The 20963-nt window shown below is 43.2% G+C and overlaps 1 protein-coding gene across 2 annotated transcripts in view; it reads left to right on the forward strand.

The window, feature by feature from the left end:
- Window positions 1-1613: 1613 nt before the first annotated feature.
- The window catches only part of LOC309509819 (ankyrin repeat and SAM domain-containing protein 6-like), a 20099-nt gene continuing 749 nt past the window's right edge, over window positions 1614-20963 (forward strand). Inside the window, exons 1-4 of one of the 2 annotated variants that reach the window (XM_082184779.1) lie at window positions 1614-2047; window positions 4466-4962; window positions 16571-16615; window positions 20628-20832. In XM_082184779.1, coding sequence (XP_082040905.1) covers window positions 1809-2047; window positions 4466-4962; window positions 16571-16615; window positions 20628-20832 — 986 coding nt within the window. In that variant the 5' untranslated portion in view covers window positions 1614-1808. The other variant, XM_082184780.1, reaches the window with a different exon arrangement.

Consider the following 20963-nt stretch of genomic DNA (forward strand, 5'->3'; position numbering starts at 1 on the left):
CTTACTAACATATATTCAAAAACCAACAAATGGATCATTAAAATTACATTTTAAACACAACTAAATTAATACCTTGGATGACTTAGTGTAAGATCATTTAAGGCCATTATAAGAAAAACATTTAATTCATAAATCGACACATATGATTCTATAACACAGCATGTAAAGTGCGAACATTAATAAATACAAACATTGAGGGGGTTTAAAGGGAAAGTTCACCTAAAAATTAAGATTCTGTCATCATTTACTCCTCAAGTTCTTCTGAACCTGTATGAGTGTCTTTCTTCTGTTGAACACAACAAGTCAGTGGCTACTGTAAACTGTCTGGCTACCAACATACATTAAAATATCATCTTTTGTGTTCAACAGAAGAAAGAAACCTGTACAGGTTTGGAAGAACTTGAGGTTGAGTAAATTATGACCCTTTCCCTGTAAGCCTAAGTCATTACGCATCAGTAAATGGCCCCTGAATCCTCAATCATTTTAGCTTGAGTAAATTAATGCCCAGAATAAATGCAGTAAAAAGAGCCGCTTCAACATCATCTGTGAACATAATTCATAATCCAACTCACAACATCATCATTAAACCCCTCCTGATGACAGTATTCATGAGCAGAGACACGATCTGCTGCTCATGTATGTTATATTTACAGTGAGGCATGCCTTTATGTTTGCTGTCCTCAGTTAAAGAGTGTAATGTTGATGTCTGGAGATGAACAGTGTTTCTCCAGTGGAGCGTGACTGACCCCTGCTGGCCACTGACGCTCATCACACGCCCTGATTCACTGGAAATCACAGTCTGATGTTCAGATCGCTGTATTCTGGGCTCTGGTACTGAATCCCGTTGAAGTTAATACTATGCTCTCATTATTTCAGGTTCCCCTCCTGGTTTTACTCAGTTTGAAGCTCTTCTCGTGTTTTCGCCTCTTGCTTTGGATAAAAAATGCAGGATTTCTCCTAAATAAATACATGCAAATGGAAAATACCTTTTTTCTCTCAGTCGGTCTCAGAGGGTTTGAAGCTGGTAAATGTATTGATTTATTGATCGAACACTTTAAATCTTTATTGACTTCCATGCTGACACTCATTAAGCAAAATGTGAGCTTAATGAACAGAAACACCAAATCATTAACAAGTCATTCATTATTTAGAGCAGAATTGTATTCACACTGAAGCCTCTGAAAAGGGTCTATATGAGATATACTGTAGGCTATTATTATGAATATGATTATTATAAAATGCAAGAGTCATGGTGTTATTTAGTATTTTTATTTCTTATTTGTATAATATATTCGGATATTGACCATATATTATTATATGTGCATCACAGACACACATTCTCTGCTTTTCTCTGGAGCTGGTGAACCCTCCAGTTTTATAATGTAGCTTCAGTTTTAAAATGTGTGTATAATGTAATTGGCCTGATTAGCCACGACACACACAAAAATGAGCCCTACCAATTAGTAAAATACCACCAATTTTACAGACGCTGCTGCATAAACATTTGCAAATGTAGGAGCTTGATTTTGTCCATGGGAACTGATGGGATGGCTGGAGAATGTTGATGTCATGTGACTCTTGATGTTTGACCAGCAGGTGTCGCAGTGTTAATGTCATGTGACTCGGTTCTGCTGTTGCTGTTGTTCCACTGGAATCCCAGAGGAAGCAAGCGTCTGTGCGCATGCGCAGGAACTCCAGCAGCTGAACTGAAGAAGTTACTGATTGCCACTGTGTGTGTGTGTGTGTGTGTGTGAGTGAGTGTTTAGATTTTGTAAACTCGCGGTTCGGGTTCGGGTTCGGGTTCGGGCATGAGTGTGGGTCTGTGGTTCCGACTGTGTGACGAGGGCGACCTGGAGAGCGCGCGGCGCGTGCTGGAAGAGCCGGGTGGGCGCGCGCATGTGGACGGGACCGATGACGAGGGAAACACGGCTCTGATGCTCGCGGCCGCCGGCGGGCACGAGCCCCTGGTCCGGTTCCTGCTCAGGAAAGGCGCATCAGTGGACCTTCGGAACCAGCACGGCTGGACCCCGCTCATGCAGGCCGCCAGGTGCAGATCCTCATAATCATCATCATAACCATAATCATGATGCTAACAACTCCAGATTCACTCCTGCTCTGATCTGAGGGAGATAACTAAATATAGGCTTAGTTTATTTAAGATGATCAGCTGTGGTCATGTGGCAATCATCATTCTGTCATCATTGATTCATGTGGAACATAAAAGAGCATATTTTGGGAAATTACTGCTGTTTGTTTGTTCATATTTCAGGGGTTTTCAGTCTTTTAACAATATCGAGGGACTCCATCCTAAAGACACCAGAGTGTATCTTAATACATATGATCAGTTATACTGAGAAAGATTAAAGAGTTAGTTCACCCAAAAATGAGAATTCTGTCAGTAATGACTCTCCTTCATGTTGTTCCAACCCCGTCAGACTGTCGTTCATCTTCGCAACACAAATTAAGATATTTTTTATGAGATCTGAGAGCGGTCTCGCTCCTCCACAGGCTGCGGGGCGATTCCATTCTGCCGGTCCAGAAAAGTTAGTAAAAAGTCAGCAGCCATGTCACCCTGTAGCCCAAGACTGGTTGCCCACTGAAGCTAAGCTGGGCTGAGCCTGGTTAGTACCTGGATGGGAGACCTCCTGAGAAAAACCAGGTTGCTGCTGGAAGAGGTGTTAGTGAAGCCAGCAGGGGGTGCTCACCCTGTGGTCTGTGTGGGTCCTAATGCCCCAGTATAGTGACGGGGACACTATACTGTCAAAGAGCACCGTCCTTCGGATGAGACGTAAAACTGAGGTCCTGACTTTCTGTGGTCATTAAAAATCCCAGGATGTCTTTCGAAAGAGTAGGGGTGTAACCCCGGCATCCTGGCCAAATTTGCCCAGTGGCCTCTGTCCATCATGGCCTCCTAATCATCCCCATATACTGATTGGCTTCATCACTGTCTCCTCTCCACCAGTAAGCTGGTGTGTGGTGGGCGTTCTGGCGCAATATGGCTGCCGTCGCATCATCCAAGTGGATGCTGCACATTGGTGGTGGTTGAGGAGATTCCCCCTTCTATGTAAAGCGCTTTGAGTGTAGAGAAAAGCGCTATATAAATGTAATGAATTATTATTATTATTATTATTAAAGACATCGTTAAAGTAGTCCAAGTGACTACAGTGGCTCTACCTTAAGTTTATCAAGCGACGAGAATACTTACTTTCTTACACACTATAAAACTTATATGTATTATTTATTTAAATCAAACAGCTCATTTACTTACATTATTTTTATTTTTGTCAGATTTTTTGTTACTTTTATTATTTATTTATTCTTAAATTTTTTCAGTGTTTTTCTCTAAACTTTCCCTCTGGTTTATGTTCCACAGAAGAGAATAAGTCATTCAGGTCTGGATGGAAATGAATAAATGATGACAGATTATTTTTGGGTCAACTGTCTCTTTCATATCATATTTATTCTTAATTTTTACCAGCTGTTGTTTAGTGCTTCATGAGTCTGGCTTATCAAACTAGAAGATAATTATGACTGATTAGCATTATGTTTATTATTGCGTTGTTTACAGCTGTGATAAACTGTGACTCACTGTACAGAGTAATGAGAATGTTTATTCATGAATTAGTATAATTAGTATTCAGTGTTTTTCATAATTGAAGTCAATTCCATTTGTTTCATAAGATTAGCACTCATTCATTTGGACATAATGGGCACTGAACAGTGATAAAGCCTCGTCTCAGGCCTTGTCCACACTAATACGGTTTTGTTTGAAAACGCATCTTTCTCTCCCTGTCCTTCCGCCACACTGAGACGGCGTGTTTATTAATGAAAACAGCTTTTTGAAAACGCTCTCCAAAGGGGATAAATTTGAAAACGCTGTTTTCGTGCTGTAGTGTGGACTGTCAAAACTGAGGTATTTAAAAACAATGACGTAAGTTTAGTCATGTGACATATTGTACCAATAGATATTGATGTTTATACTGGTATTGTGCCTGTTATGTGCCGTTCACTTTCACACAGCTGCTGAAATATGTCACTTCACACACTCTTCATATCACAGTCCTGCAAAGATGACAGAATTTACTCACATTTGTTAAACATGAGAGCTCTTGTGTTTTAGACCAAACCTATAATGGTGAGTGAGTGTGATCTGGACGCATCAGTGGATTATGAGAAATCTTGCTAAATAAAATGATCCTGTCAGAAGAATTGTTCGACAACTTATTTATTTTTCCGTCTGTATCATCTCAGTGAGTTTTTGTGAGGTTTTACACACGCGCAGTAAAGGGGAATTTTGCGTTTCTCATCCACACTGAAACATCTGAAAACGCTAGTGTGGAGGGAGGGCGTTTTTAAACGAAAGCGGCGTTTTCTGATGTATCCGGATTAATGTAGACGTTGCCTCAGTGTGTAACAGGATTGGTTGAAACGCAGACGTCTGCATGTGTTATTGTGGTTTTCGCAGGTTTGGTCATGTGACTGTGGCTCACCTCCTGCTGGAGAACGGTGCCGAGATCAACGGCCGGAACCGTCTGGGCGCTAGCGTCCTCACCATAGCGGCCCGCGGGGGTCACGCTCAGCTAGCCAAACTCCTGCTGGAGAACGGCGCCTTTGTGGATGACCTGGACCACCTGTGTGTGGCGGAGGGCAGCGGGGTCACCGGCAGGAGCTTTCTGGAGGTCACGGCTCTGCTAGCCGCTGCTCAGCACGGGCACGAGTCCGTGGTCCAGCTGCTGTTGGACTGGGGCGCTGACGTTAGCTTCGCGCAGAAGAGCACGGGCTGGAGCGCGCTGATGCTAGCGGCGGCCAGCGGGAGGCTAAGTGTCACACAGCAGCTGGTGGAGCGAGGAGCCGACCCTGACCAGATCAACGTGCTGGGCAAGACCGCCTTCGAGCTGGCGCTGCGGCACAGAGAGATCAAGGGTTACCTGGACCCCATCACCACTGTCCGCCCGCAGCCAGGTGAGCGTCTCATGCGCTTCAGCTAAAGCTAACCCTAACCCTGTACCCCATCACCACCGTCCGCCCGCAGCCAGGTGAGCGTCTCAGCCCTAACCCCTCGGCTAAAGCTAACCCTAACCCTTCGGCTAAAGCTAACCCTAACCCTAACCCACGACGAAGCATTAGGAACTCAATACAGGATGGTGGCGGCCTTTAAGAGGGGAAGGAATCTTCAGGACATGTTGGTTCACAGTAAACTGGGGCCAACAAAAAACAAATTCCAACCAGAACTCATGGGACGATTGTAAGAGGAGGACGAATGGGAGTTTTATCAGATCCTCTCTATACAGGGTGAAATATGTGGGTGAAACCAGAAACTCCATCCTCACCAGAATGTGGGCCTATAGGTTCACAATTAGGGAGGGGATACGTCACAAGGGGCACATAGTACCTCATTTTGAGAGGCATGGGATCCAGAATTTAGTTGGTGTAATTATTGAGAATGGTCCTTTCCAAAAACAAAAGGGTAATAATGGGAGTTGAGTGAATACAAAAAAGGGAAAAATAGGGGGGAGACCAGGGTTTGTGTCCCACTTAAAAAAAATTTTTTTTTCCCAGATGAAGGTTTGATGAGATTAGTAGGTCGGTGAGGGACAGGGCGGGATGGTTTGGATGGATAAAGTGGTGGAAAACCAATAGAATAAGTGGGTGATGGATTATAGTGGTCAGAGAGTTGTAGAAACTAGTGAGGGGTTTGGTTGGAAGAGTATGTTCGGAACAGGAATATCAGAGTTCGAATCCTGCAAAGGAATAAAAAATAATAATAAAAAAATATTGAAATTAAAAGAGGCTGGTTATGGATTGGATAAAGGGAATATGGGGATAGGGATAATTAGATTAGATGGTTGGTGAGTAAAAGTTATGGGAAATGAGACAGGGAGCAGATAGGGAAGCTGGAGAGATTTTGATGGTGTAGTGGGTAGGGGTCGACCGATTAATCGGTCGGACGATTAATCGGCCGATTTTTAGCATTTTTTAACATAATCGGCATCGGCCAATATCCAGTATATCAAGCCGATTATTAGGCGGGCGCATCTGTGGGCAGCCTAGTGTTGTTGTTGTTGTGGAACACATGTTCGACGCACGCTGTGCCTGGAGTCATTCTCCAGCAGAGTGAGCAGACCTCATCCAGTGCGTAAGGAAGGAGCTAAGTTACTTGGAGAAAACTCCTTTATATTTAATTAAAACCTTTTGATATGTTACTGCCAACTTCGAGAAAAAATATGAATAGGCGACATGACGTTCGGCTACTTTGGATATTGATAGCGTAATTGAGGTTGCATAGCACAGCAGAAGGGTTGCTATCATGTCACAATAAGTAAGCAAGAATTTTGCAATTACAGACAGAGAATCTGATACTTTTATTTGTTCTGTTTTGTGTGTCTTATATTTAAGAGGGTTGTCACTCAATGCAGAGAAATAAGTTATAAAAAAGTGACCAACGCACTATAGGTTAGTGAAGGACTGGCTTTGCTTTGCTAGCGTCGTCGCTAGGGTTGGGTAGCTACAGACAGACCCGGTGCTAATACGGCACTGGTGCCTTAACGACCGTTATTTACCGGACCGAATATCAATGCGGATTTCTGTGCTTCATTTCGGTGCTACTGTTATGCCTGTGCTTCTCTTGGATGCTCTGAAAACGGACGTTAGAAACGTGACGCTAGTCAGCAGTTAACTTTAGCATACTGTTAGCTAGTAGCTGGATTAAACACGGTTCAAATGCTGGCCAACCAGTGTAATGTGTGACTGTATTTCACTGTAGACTAGGGGTGGAACGGTACATGTATTAGTATTGAACCGAAACGGTACGGGCGTCATGGTTCGGTGTATAAATTTACACGGAGAATACATGGTATAAAAATAAATAAAACTCGCGTGCAAATTAATTCATGTAATGCGGAACTACTGTTAGATACGCGGGTTCTTTGGGGACACCTAATCTGTAGCTCCGCCTTAGCTCTGAAGCAGGCTGCGATGTAAAGATTGCAATGCTGCAATATGGTGTGTGTGAGAGAGAGAGAGAGAGAGAGAGAGGGAGACTCGGGAGAGGGAGAGAGGGGCGCGGGCGCGATCGAAAAGTCTCGTGTGTTTAAAGTCGCAAAGTGTTTACTTATATTTGTGTGTGTGAGGCGCGGATGCGAGCGAACAGTGGAAACATAAAAACATACTCCGTCATTTTGTTTATACAAGACATCATTCAAACTGCAAAGTGTTTAAGTTACTGTTAATTAAAATTTTAAGGAAAACAAATATATTAATCTGAAATGTAGCAAATTAATTTTCAGTTCATTCAGGTACAATTACCAAACATATCTCAAGGTCACAACAAGTGCAGATTGGTCAAGTGTTCAATAAATGTTTTTGTTGAGAAATCTTGTCTATCTTAAGTTTGAGTTACATTTGATCTTTCAAATAGAGGTAAAAAACAAGCACATAATCGGCCAAATATCGGCCAAAATAAATCGGCAGCATTAATCGGCCATCGGCCGACCCGGATTTCAAAAGATCGGCATCGGCCTGAAAAAACCCATATTGGTCGACCTCTAGTAGTGGGTAGAGAAGGTGATGGAGACCAGGCTGGAAACCAGCACCAAAAACAAGTTTTGGTTTAAATTATGGTTGGGGAAAGGTTTAATAGGTGAAGAAGAGGCTAAGGTATGGGAATGAGTTACAGGAAGATGGTGACTAACAAAATCAAGATTTGAACTGCCAGGTCACAAATAATAAGCCATGGAAAGGTCAGAGGGAGGTTAGGTTGAAGGGAACGGTTATTGGTAGAAACTCGTGGAAGTAATGATGGTATAACTATAGGTAATTGGACCACAAAGGATTGTGGGTATGGGTAATTGGGTAAATCAGGAGTGTGACAGTTGGTGTAGAGGGATAAGGTGGGAAGAGAAGATAGAGGTTAGTTAGGACATAGGTTCCTTGCGATTGCATCTTACTACGGTAAGTGTGATGTCTGTTGAGAGTTTAAGATGCCTTGGGGGGGGATAATTGGTAGAAACATGTTACTAAAGTACCCGCCAATATGAGCCCTGTGACACGGGCCCTTTTTGGGTGACCTTGGATATCTTGCAGAAAGCAAAAGTTTTTGTCTTTTCCTTGCTCAGAGTTGCTCTCAGATCGGTCCCGAATCGCTCTTCTCGAATTAGCTTCTCCTACGTAGAAGTTTTTAAGCTAAATTAGGAGTTTTCTGAGAGGATTCTTAGAAGCTTTAAGAATACGGGCCCTGGTGTTTAAAGAGCTGAAACACCCAATGATCCTGAGGTACACCACTGATGACATGTCTTTGGTTGATAGATCTAGGAAGACGATGAAAGGAAACCCTAAGCCTAACCCTAACTCACTTTTTTTTCCGGGAGATGGATCTTTTCCTAGCTCGGTCAGACTGCCTTTTACCTACAACATACCTAACCCTACCACAGGACGGAGATGTAATTACAGTGCAATTGGGCAATCCCTGGGTCCAAACACACCTAAACCTACCCCTTACAGGAGATTGGAAACGAATTCCAACAGCATGGAAAGGAGTGGATCAGTCCTATTAAAAACATGCAACCGCCAGTGCATTCCTGCGTCCTCCCTAACCCTAACTGGACAGCCCAGAGTGGTTGTCTAGGGGTTTGTCTTTTCACAAACCTAACGCTTCATCTAAAGCTAACCCTAACCCTGGACCCCATCACCCCAGTCTTCTTCATCACTTCTGTTCTTCAATTCTGCTGCATTTTTCAATTCTACCCATAACAAACTCTCTCGTCTGATTGAGATCAGTGTAGAACAGATAAACACGTTCAGACTCACTGCTGATGATCCTCCAGCAGAGGCGGACTCACCATCAGGCAAAGGTAGGCGACCGCCTTGGCCCCCAAAATACAAGGGCCCCCTTAAAATGCTTTTTATATACGTGATGCACGTTCAGCACGCATGTGGTGTGTGTTACCAGGACAACCGTCTGCGCCTCCATGTTGAACGTGCTGCTTGTGTATCCTGCTGGTAGCAAATTAAAATATCATGCATCTCAAGCTATCCGATTGTTAAGTCTGACGTCACGCGTGACGTTTTGGGTCCAAGCGCTCCTCTCGTCCAGAAATAACAACGGTGGATCCTGTAAATTTATTTACGATCACGTCCTTCCCTTGGCGGTCAAAAAGGGTTTAAATTCCTTTAACACCAACAGAGTGGTTAGTGTAGCTCATCACTCAGGTGGCATAATTAAGGGTAGAGTCCAGGCATCAATGAAAAAGAAGATTTACGAGGTTGAAGTGAGTTAGCTCGGGACACGGGACACAGCACTGCGGCATTGTAAAAACACTCAATAATAACCAAAACACTAGCGAAAGCGGTAGGTAGGTAGAGAGGACCTGGACTTTGGACCCGGAAAGAGTATTGGTTACGTCACGACTTAACAACCGAATAACTTACCGTTTTTCTGAATTGCTAAAACACATTTCTTGAAACATCACTCACTTTCTCAAAACCAAATTTTCAAACTACATTCAGAGAACCTCTGATTCTTCTGGCAAATTCAACAATTGCCTCAAAACCATTTATCTGCTCAAAATCAAACAACGCTTTCAGATCATACACACACGAGTCAATATTATACACACTAGAGTTCATTCGTTAGACACTACAACAAAAAATGGAGAACACAGAATCCAAAGCATGCAGTTACAGAAAGTAAAGTATATTGTAACAAAATAAACAAATTTTGCAATTATGTAAGGTGAATAAATGGTATACTGTATGCACTGCAAGTGTAGTATTGTACTGAATTTTGTATAGTATTGAATACAGTGACCCAACTTCAAAAGCCAAAAGGGTTAAAGTAAAATACTCTAAATGAAAAGCATGTTACAGTCACTCAGAAGAGTTGTGCAACTGCAGAATCACCGTCAGTGAGAGAGAGATTCTGCTTCAGCTTCATGTCTTCATGTTGATCCGGCCGGAGGAGTTTATTCACATCTCAGACACGGTCGTCTCTGCAGGCGAAGAGAAAACCCTAAAGCAGATCCAGCCTTGACAACCTTCTCCACACCTGCTCTTCCTCGTCCTCTTCCTCCTCATCCACCTCCTCTTACACACACTCTCTTCCTCCTCTTACACACATACTCTTCCTCCTCTTACACACACACTCTTCCTCCTCTTACACACACTCTCTTCCTCCTCTTACACACATACTCTTCCTCCTCTTACACACACACACTCTTCCTCCTCTTACACACACACACACACACACTCTTCCTCCTCTTACACACACACTCTTCCTCCTCTTACACACATACTCTTCCTCCTCTTACACACACACTCTTCCTCCTCTTACACACACTCTCTTCCTCCTCTTACACACATACTCTTCCTCCTCTTACACACACACACTCTTCCTTCTCTTACACACACACACTCTTCCTCCTCTTACACACATACTCTTCCTCCTCTTACACACACACTCTTCCTCCTCTTACACACACACTCTTCCTCCTCTTACACTCTTCCTCCTCTTACACACACACACTCTTCCTCCTCTTACACACATACTCTTCCTCCTACACACACACACTCTTCCTCCTCTTACACACACACTCTTCCTCCTCTTACATATGCACTCTTCCTCATCTTACACACATACTCTTCCTCCTCTTACACACACACTCTTCCTCCTCTTACACACACTCTTCCTCCTCTTACACATACACCCTTCTTCCTCTTACACACACACTCTTCCTCCTCTTACACACACACTCTTCCTCCTCTTACTCCTCTTACACACACACTCTTCCTCCTCTTACACACGCACTCTTCCTCCTCTTACACACGCACTCTTCCTCATCTTACACACATACTCTTCCTCATCTTACACACATACTCTTCCTCCTCTTACACACACACTCTTCCTCCTCTTACACACATACCCTTCCTACTCTTACACACATACTCTTCCTCCTACACACACACACACACACACACACACACACACACACACACACACTTCCTCCTCTTACACACGCACTCTTCCTCCTCTTACACACTCTTCCTCCTCTTACACACACACTCTTCCTCCTCTTACACACACACACACACACACACACACACACACACACACACACACACACTTCCTCCTCTTACACACACTCTTCCTCCTCTTACACACACACCCTTCTTCCTCTTACACACACACACTCTTCCTCCTCTTACACACACACTCTTCCTCCTCTTACACACACACCCTTCTTCCTCTTACACACACACTCTTCCTCCTCTTACACACACACTCTTCCTCCTCTTACACACACACTCTTCCTCCTCTTACACACGCACTCTTCCTCCTCTTACACACGCACTCTTCCTCCTCTTACACACGCACTCTTCCTCCTCTTACACACACACTCTTCCTCCTCTTACACTCTTCCTCCTCTTACACACACACTCTTCCTCCTCTTACACACATACTCTTCCTCCTACACACACACTCTTCCTCCTCTTACACTCTTCCTCCTCTTACACACACACTCTTCCTCCTCTTACACACATACTCTTCCTCCTACACACACACTCTTCCTCCTCTTACACACACACTCTTCCTCTTACACATGCACTCTTCCTCATCTTACACACATACTCTTCCTCCTCTTACACACACACTCTTCCTCCTCTTACACACATACTCTTCCTCCTACACACGCACTCTTCCTCTTACACACATACTCTTCCTCCTACACACGCACTCTTCCTCTTACACACATACTCTTCCTCTTACACACGCACTCTTCCTCATCTTACACACACACTCTTCCTCCTCTTACACACATACTCTTCCTCCTCTTACACACACACTCTTCGTCCTCTTACACACACACACACACACACACACACACACACACACACACACACACACACACACACACACACACACTTCCTCCTCTTACACACACACTTCCTCCTCTTACACACACACTTCCTCCTCTTACACACACTCTTCCTCCTCTTACACACACTCTTCCTCCTCTTACACATACACCCTTCTTCCTCTTACACACACACTCTTCCTCCTCTTACACACACACTCTTCCTCCTCTTACACACACACCCTTCTTCCTCTTACACACGCACTCTTCCTCATCTTACACACATAGGGTCTCATTCATGAAACATTCGTAAATATACGAGTAAATATGTGAGTGATTTGCGCGTAAAGAGACATTCCCGAAAATTCTTCTCCTGATTCACAAATACTTCGTAAACTTCAGATTTGATAGTGAAATGTGTGTGTGGGTTAATGAATTCCAATCAGTCGTAAATGGGACGCGCGTGCACGTTCATTCTCTCAATTACCATAAATCCCGCCCATTAAAACCGACTGACAACTATATATGGGCATTATATTATGACACGAAACGAAGGATTTCATATGTCTTCTCAAAAGCGAATGAAGAAGATAAATTTCTCAGATGCAGAAAGTTTTATTATCAGAAGTTCATTCAAAACGCCACATTTTATTTTCAAGTGTACATAGTGGCGTATCAGGTCCTAAAAAAAAATGATTTTTTAGGTAATAATGCTTTTACCTAAATGCTTTAGGTAAAAATGCTTGGCAGATGCAGTTAATGGAGTTTCATCTGTTAATCGAACAGTCCCAGAAGTGAAAATAAAATGGTTCGACATGAAGCTTGACTGCAACACTTGTGACTTGCGGACTTAAAAATGAATAAACAGCTTGAATATAAAAAAATTAAAAAAGACTTGTGTTCCGTTTGCAGATGCTATTACTGGCTCTCGTAATAAAAGTAAAAAGAAAACCCGTATGTAATTACTATATATAATATTTTTTCATAATGCTGTGTAAATATGTACCCGATTAAGGTGAATTAAAATGCAGCCTTATTAATGAGCAAAACGTTCGGATGTTAAACGCACTATTTACGCTTGGCTGGGAGCAGGTGTAGATTTCTTTCGTACCAACTAACATTTGGAAAATACAAACATTTGAATGAATCCGAAAATTTACGCCAGAACCACTTTACACACGATTTACACAAAAATTCGTTCTGCTCGTGTTTCATGAATGAGACCCATACTCTTCCTCCTCTAACACACACATTCTTCCTCCTCTTACACACACACTCTTCCTCCTCTTACACACACACTCTTCCTCCTCTTACACACACACTCTTCCTCCTCTTACACACATACTCTTCCTCCTCTTACACACATACTCTTCCTCCTCTTACACACACACTCTTCCTCCTCTTACACACACACTCTTCCTCCTCTTACACACACACTCTTCCTCCTCTTACACACATACTCTTCCTCCTCTTACACACACACTCTTCCTCCTCTTACACACACACTCTTCCTCCTCTTACACACATACTCTTCCTCCTCTTACACTCTTCCTCCTCTTACACACACACACTTCCTCCTCTTACACACACACTCTTCGTTGCTCAGACTCGCTCTCCCAGTTTAAAACTAGATTAAAGTCGCATCTCTTCAGCCAGGCATTCATATAATCCTACAGTTCAAACTACAATCCGGCCTCTAGCTCATAAATAAATGCCAGAGGAGAACTGGCCCCCGACTGAGCCTGGGTTCTCCCAAGGTTTTATTTTTTTTCTCCATTAGGTCACCTGATGGAGTTTTAGGACACCATTAGGTCACTTGATGGAGTTTTTCGGTTCCTTGCCACTGTTGCCTTTGGCTTGCTCAGTTGGGGATATTTTGGGGATATTTAATTTAATTTGATCAATCAATAAATTCCTCTTGAAACAAACTTTGTTGTATTATTTTAATTTAATACTGTGAAGCTGCTTTGATACAATCTGTATTGTGAAAAGCGCTATACAAATAAACTTGACTTGACTTGACTTGACTCTTCCTCCTCTTACACACATACTCTTCCTCCTCTTACACACACACTCTTCGTCCTCTTACACACACACACACACACACACACACACACACACACACACACACACACACACACACACACTTCCTCCTCTTACACACACTCTTCCTCCTCTTACACACACTCTTCCTCCTCTTACACATACACCCTTCTTCCTCTAACACACACACTCTTCCTCCTCTTACACACACTCTTCCTCCTCTTCCACACACTCTTCCTCCTCTTACACACACACCCTTCTTCCTCTTACACACACACTCTTCCTCCTCTTACACACACACCCTTCTTCCTCTTACACACGCACTCTTCCTCCTCTTACACACGCACTCTTCCTCCTCTTACACACACACACACACACACACACACTCTTCCTCCTCTTACACATACACCCTTCTTCCTCTTACACACACACTCTTCCTCCTCTTACACACACACCCTTCTTCCTCTTACACACGCACTCTTCCTCCTCTTACACACACACTCTTCCTCCTCTGACACACACACTCTTCCTCCTCTGACACACTCTCTTCCTCCTCTTACACACGCACTCTTCTTCCTCTTAAACACACACTCTTCTTCCTCTTACACACACACTCTTCCTCCTCTTACACACGCACTCTTCTTCCTCTGACACACACACTCTTCCTCCTCTTAAACACACACTCTTCTTCCTCTTACACACACACTCTTCCTCCTCTTACACACACACTCTTCCTCTTCTTACACACACACACACACACTCTTCCTCCTCTTACACACATACTCTTCCTCCTACACACACACTCTTCCTCCTCTTACACACACACACACACACACACTCTTCCTCCTCTTACACATACACCCTTCTTCCTCTTACACACACACTCTTCCTCCTCTTACACACACACCCTTCTTCCTCTTACACACGCACTCTTCCTCCTCTTACACACGCACTCTTCCTCCTCTGACACACACACTCTTCCTCCTCTGACACACACACTCTTCCTCCTCTGACACACTCTCTTCCTCCTCTTACACACGCACTCTTCTTCCTCTTAAACACACACTCTTCTTCCTCTTACACACACACTCTTCCTCCTCTTACACACGCACTCTTCTTCCTCTGACACACACACTCTTCCTCCTCTTAAACACACACTCTTCTTCCTCTTACACACACACTCTTCCTCCTCTTACACACACACTCTTCCTCTTCTTACACACACACACACACACTCTTCCTCCTCTTACACACATACTCTTCCTCCTACACACACACTCTTCCTCCTCTGACACACGCACTCTTCCTCCTCTTACACACACACTCTTCCTCCTCTTACACACACACTATTCCTCCTCTTACACACACACTCTTCCTCTTCTCCCTCTTCTCTATTGTTTCCATCCAGTGTTGGTATCAACATTCAGTGCAACATTTTGAGTCAGTTTTGACTCTGAACTGACTTGTATTATGTACAGTTGGTTTGGTCTCATCATTAGAAATAAGTGTGAACTTTTGAGTCATTGTGTGTAAACGATGACAACTGAGTGGTAGATGTGTTTAACTTTTGTCTGCCTGTGTTTAGTGTTTTGAAATTGAAGTGTACCACAGTGTAAAATGTGTTTTAGTGAGTGAGAATGTGTTTAGAGTTTTGCAAAATGAGTGCATGAGATTTGCAAACAGTGTTTTAACGACCTGAACTTGTTTAATTTTTTACAGAAAGAGTGATTTAATAGACAAATTGGTTTAGGCTATTGAGAATTTGCTTCAGAGAATGGGGTTTAGTGTTTTAGCAATTCAGAAAAATTGTAATACTGAGCAACAGTGCGTATTCTTTTTGTATTGTTTTAAATGTTGCTCACTCGTTTCTGTGAAGGACCCAAGTAGAGTCTGCATGCGCAGTTACACAGGCACTCAACTCTGACACCCCATTGAACACGCTGCACTTTTTACTTCTTTTTTGGTTGAAATAATAATTTAAGTGTGTTCAATTATATTTAATTTCCATTGTTTTTATTTTCATTAAAATTTGTAGTTAAAATAAATAAAAATAAATGTATTTTAAGGTATAGAATTACAGCTTTGGTTATTGTGTTATTGGGAATTACCCCAAAGCACCACCTAGTGTCCAACCGACGCTAATACTGTTATAACCTGTTTAAGCGTGAATACCGTAACTGCACTGGGGTGAAAATTATATGACAATTCAAACCCGGTTAGTTCTGCTCGGATAGTTCCATGTGTGATTTCACCATATGGCCTTTATAACATGTAGACTACATGAAAAATTTAGAATAATTTGACAACTATGGGACACCGCCGTGCAGCAGGGAGCATCACAACAGAGAAAACCTCATGAATGATCCAGGTAAATGTGTTGGTAAAAGGCCCCATTCCTATATTTTGCCTGGGCCCCCAAATCACTAAATCCGCCCTGTCCTCCAGTATCCTTCAAAATAGCTTCAGATTTTGTAGGCTTTGTTTTTATTTTTTTAAGTATTTAATTTATGTTACTATCCACTGACGTGCTGTTTCTGAGCAGGACTGGTTAGTGTTGCTTTAGCTGTTGTTCTTCTCAAACTGATCCACTCACACTGGCAGACGATTGAGGCCGATAATATTAAACACGCTTCTTTTTTCACCTGATTTCGTGCTTGTGTTTCTTCAATGCTCAACAGATGATGAGAAGAAACGGCCTGATGTCTTCCATGCGCTGAAGTTAGGTAAGTTTAAAGATAAAATCTACTGTCAAAAAGGTCTACACTGATCATTTTATTACAGTGTACATAATATAAAGTCCTTTATTCACATGAATCTTAATGTACATGAAGTTATTGTAAATATATACAGTATATATCAGGGTTTTTCCTGACTCAATACGAGGCGGAGGTGGTAAAATCTTGATCATGGCTGCAGAAAACACTTTTTACAAGGGCATATTTTAGGTATTTTAACAAATGAGGTAATTGGATTGTTATTTTGAGGACACTATCATATACTGTGTTTCCCACAGGATTTTGTGAAACTGGACGTAGCTTGACATTGGTCCTGCTGGGGGGTTCAGGGGTCGTGCTCCCCTGTAAGAACATTTTGTATATTTTAAAGATAAATTCATTAATATGCACTTTGAGTGTCCAAAATTAAGAGCTCCAACCAATGTTCAGTGTGCAAATTAAACAAGAAAAAAGTCTGAGCAGTGACTTGTACCTGAAGTTTATAGGGGACTCTCTTCAAACTTAAATGATCACTGTTTCATTACATCATTGTTGGAAAATACTCTTAGCTTACGACTTACGTTAAGTTTTTAAGTTATAAAGCAATCTCATGTAGGGTTTTCTTTGTGTTTTATGTAATGACCACTAGAATGTGCTCTAGGCATGTTTTCTTGATTGCTTTTCCTTGAAGAGAAATACTGTTGAAAACAAAATTAAAAGTGACGCACGTGTGTTACGTTTTGCTGTGAAATGAGAGTTCTGAGTCTTTTAACGATTTATATCTCATCGACCCACGATGTACCCGCAATGAATTAGTTATTTTTTTAGAACCTTGCCCGGCTGAGATGCAGATTATCTGCAGTATCCACAGATATAACATGATCCGTGCATCACTATCGAACGCTAAGAGAATGGACACAGGTCGGGAACCCGCAACAGAACCGTGTTGGTGAAAAAGGGGAATCGCAGCATTGGACTGTAGTCAATAGTTCTGAAGTGGCACGAAATTTGACGGAGGCCTCGTAATTCTCTATATAATTGTGTATATGTTTCATGCTTGAATGATGAAGATGGAGTGATTCTGTAGGGGTTAATGATCTCAGAGCTATAGATGGAGTGATTCTGTAGGGGTTAATGATCTCAGAGCTGTAGATGGAGTGATTCTGTAGGGGTTAAGGGTCTCAGAGCTGTAGATGGAGTGATTCTGCAGGGGTTAATGATCTCAGAGCTGTAGATGGAGTGATTCTGTAGGGGTTAATGATCTCAGAGCTGTAGATGGAGTGATTCTGTAGGGGTTAATGGTCTCAGAGCTATAGATGGAGTGATTCTGTAGGGGTTAATGATCTCAGAGCTGTAGATGGAGTGATTCTGAAGGGGTTAATGATCTCAGAGCTGTAGATGGAGTGATTCTGTAGAGGTTAATGATCTCAGAGCTGTAGATTGAGTGATTCTGTAGGGTTAAGGATCTCAGAGCTGTAGATGGAGTTATTCTGTAGAGGTTTATAATCTCAGAGCTGTAGTTGGAGTGATTCTGTCGGTGTTAATGATCTCAGAGCTGTAGATGGAGTGATTCTGTAGGGTTAATGATCTCAGAGCTGTAGATGGAGTTATTCTGTAGGTTTAAGGATCTCAGAGCTGTAGATGGAGTTATTCTGTAGGGGTCAATAATCTCAGAGCTGTAGTTGGAGTGATTCTGTAGGTTTAAGGATCTCAGAGCTGTAGATGGAGTGGTTAATGATCTCAGAGCTGTAGATGGAGTGATTCTGTAGGGTTAATGATCTCAGAGCTGTAGATGGAGTGATTCTGTAGGGTTTAAGGATCTCAGAGCTGTAGATGGAGTGAATCTGTAGGGTTAAGGATCTCAGAGCTGTAGATGGAGTTATTCTGTAGAGGTTTATAATCTCAGAGCTGTAGTTGGAGTGATTCTGTCGGTGTTAATGATCTCAGAGCTGTAGATGGAGTGATTCTGTCGGTGTTAATGATCTCAGAGCTGTAGATGGAGTGATTCTGTAGGGTTAATGATCTCAGAGCTGTAGATGGAGTTATTCTGTAGGTTTAAGGATCTCAGAGCTGTAGATGGAGTTATTCTGTAGGGGTCAATAATCTCAGAGCTGTAGTTGGAGTGATTCTGTAGGTTTAAGGATCTCAGAGCTGTAGATGGAGTGGTTAATGATCTCAGAGCTGTAGATGGAGTGATTCTGTAGGGTTAATGATCTCAGAGCTGTAGATGGAGTGATTCTGTAGGGTTTAAGGATCTCAGAGCTGTAGATGGAGTGAATCTGTAGGGTTAAGGATCTCAGAGCTGTAGATGGAGTTATTCTGTAGAGGTTTATAATCTCAGAGCTGTAGTTGGAGTGATTCTGTCGGTGTTAATGATCTCAGAGCTGTAGATGGAGTTATTCTGTAGGTTTAAGGATCTCAGAGCTGTAGATGGAGTGATTCTGTAGGGTTAATGATCTCAGAGCTGTAGATGGAGTGATTCTGTAGGGTTAATGATCTCAGAGCTGTAGATGGAGTGATTCTGTAGGGTTAATGATCTCAGAGCTGTAGATGGAGTGATTCTGTAGGGTTAATGATCTCAGAGCTGTAGATGGAGTTATTCTGTAGGTTTAAGGATCTCAGAGCTGTAGATGGAGTTATTCTGTAGGGGTCAAAAATCTCAGAGCTGTAGTTGGAGTGATTCTGTAGGTTTAAGGATCTCAGAGCTGTAGATGGAGTGGTTAATGATCTCAGAGCTGTAGATGGAGTGATTCTGTAGGGTTAATGATCTCAGAGCTGTAGATGGAGTGATTCTGTAGGGGTTAATGATCTCAGAGCTGTAGATGGAGTGATTCTGTAGGGGTTAATGATCTCAGAGCTGTAGATGGAGTGATTCTGTAGGGTTTAAGGATCTCAGAGCTGTAGATGGAGTGAATCTGTAGGGTTAAGGATCTCAGAGCTGTAGATGGAGTTATTCTGTAGAGGTTTATAATCTCAGAGCTGTAGTTAGAGTGATTCTGTCGGTGTTAATGATCTCAGAGCTGTAGATGGAGTGATTCTGTAGGGTTAATGATCTCAGAGCTGTAGATGGAGTTATTCTGTAGGTTTAAGGATCTCAGAGCTGTAGATGGAGTTATTCTGTAGGGGTCAATAATCTCAGAGCTGTAGTTGGAGTGATTCTGTAGGTTTAAGGATCTCAGAGCTGTAGATGGAGTGGTTAATGATCTCAGAGCTGTAGATGGAGTGATTCTGTAGGTTTAATGATCTCAGAGCTGTAGATGGAGTGATTCTGTAGGGTTAAAGGATCTCAGAGCTGTAGATGGAGTGATTCTGTAGGGTTTAAAGATCTCAGAGGAGGAGGACTCGGGAGTGTATGGTTAATGAGTGTTGAGTTGATGGAGTGTGTTTAACACAGGGAACGTTCAGCTGGTGAAGGAGATTGTGGAGGAGGACTCTGGAGTGTAGGGTTAAGGAGTGTCGAGTTGATGGAGTGTATGTAGTGCAGGGAACGCTCAACTGGTGAAGGAGATCGTGGAGGAGGACTCGGGAGTGTAGGGTTAATGAGTGTCGAGTTGATGGAGTGTGTATAGCGCAGGGAATGCTCAGCTGGTGAAGGAGATCGTGGAGGAGGACTCGGGAGTGTAGGGTTAATGAGTGTCAAGTTGATGGAGTGTGTGTCGCGCAGGGAACGCTCAGCTGGTGAAGGAGATCGTGGAGGAGGACTCGGGATGTAGGGTTAACGAGTGTTGAGTTGATGGAGTGTATGTAGCGCAGGGAACGCTCAGCTGGTGAAGGAGATCGCGGAGGAGGACTCGGGATGTAGGGTTAACGAGTGTTGAGTTGATGGAGTGTGTGTAGCGCAGGGAACGCTCAGCTGGTGAAGGAGATCGTGGAGGAGGACTCGGGATGTAGGGTTAATGAGTGTTGAGTTGATGGAGTGTATGTAGCGCAGGGAACGCTCAGCTGGTGAGGGAGATGGTGGAGGAGGACTCAGGAGTGTAGGGTTAATGAGTGTTGAGTTGATGGAGTGTGTGTCGCGTAGGGAACGCTCAGCTGGTGAAGGAGATCGTGGAGGAGGACTCGGGGCAGGTGAACGCCCTTAATGCTGACGGAGCGTCTCCGCTGATGATGGCGGCTGTGAGTGGGCAGCTGGAGCTGGTGCAGATGCTGGTGGAGAAACAGGCTCACGTGGACCAACGGGACTCAGTGCACGGCTGGACGGCGCTCATGCAGGCCACGTACCACGGGTCAGCACACACACCCTTACACACGGGTCAGCACACACACCCTTACACACGTACCACAGGTCAGCACACACACCCTTACACACGAGTCAGCACACACACACGGGTCAGCACACACACACGGGTCAGCACAC

This window comes from Leuciscus leuciscus (genome assembly GCF_965113295.1).
Source record: "Leuciscus leuciscus genome assembly, chromosome: 11".
NCBI lineage: Eukaryota > Metazoa > Chordata > Actinopteri > Cypriniformes > Leuciscidae > Leuciscus > Leuciscus leuciscus.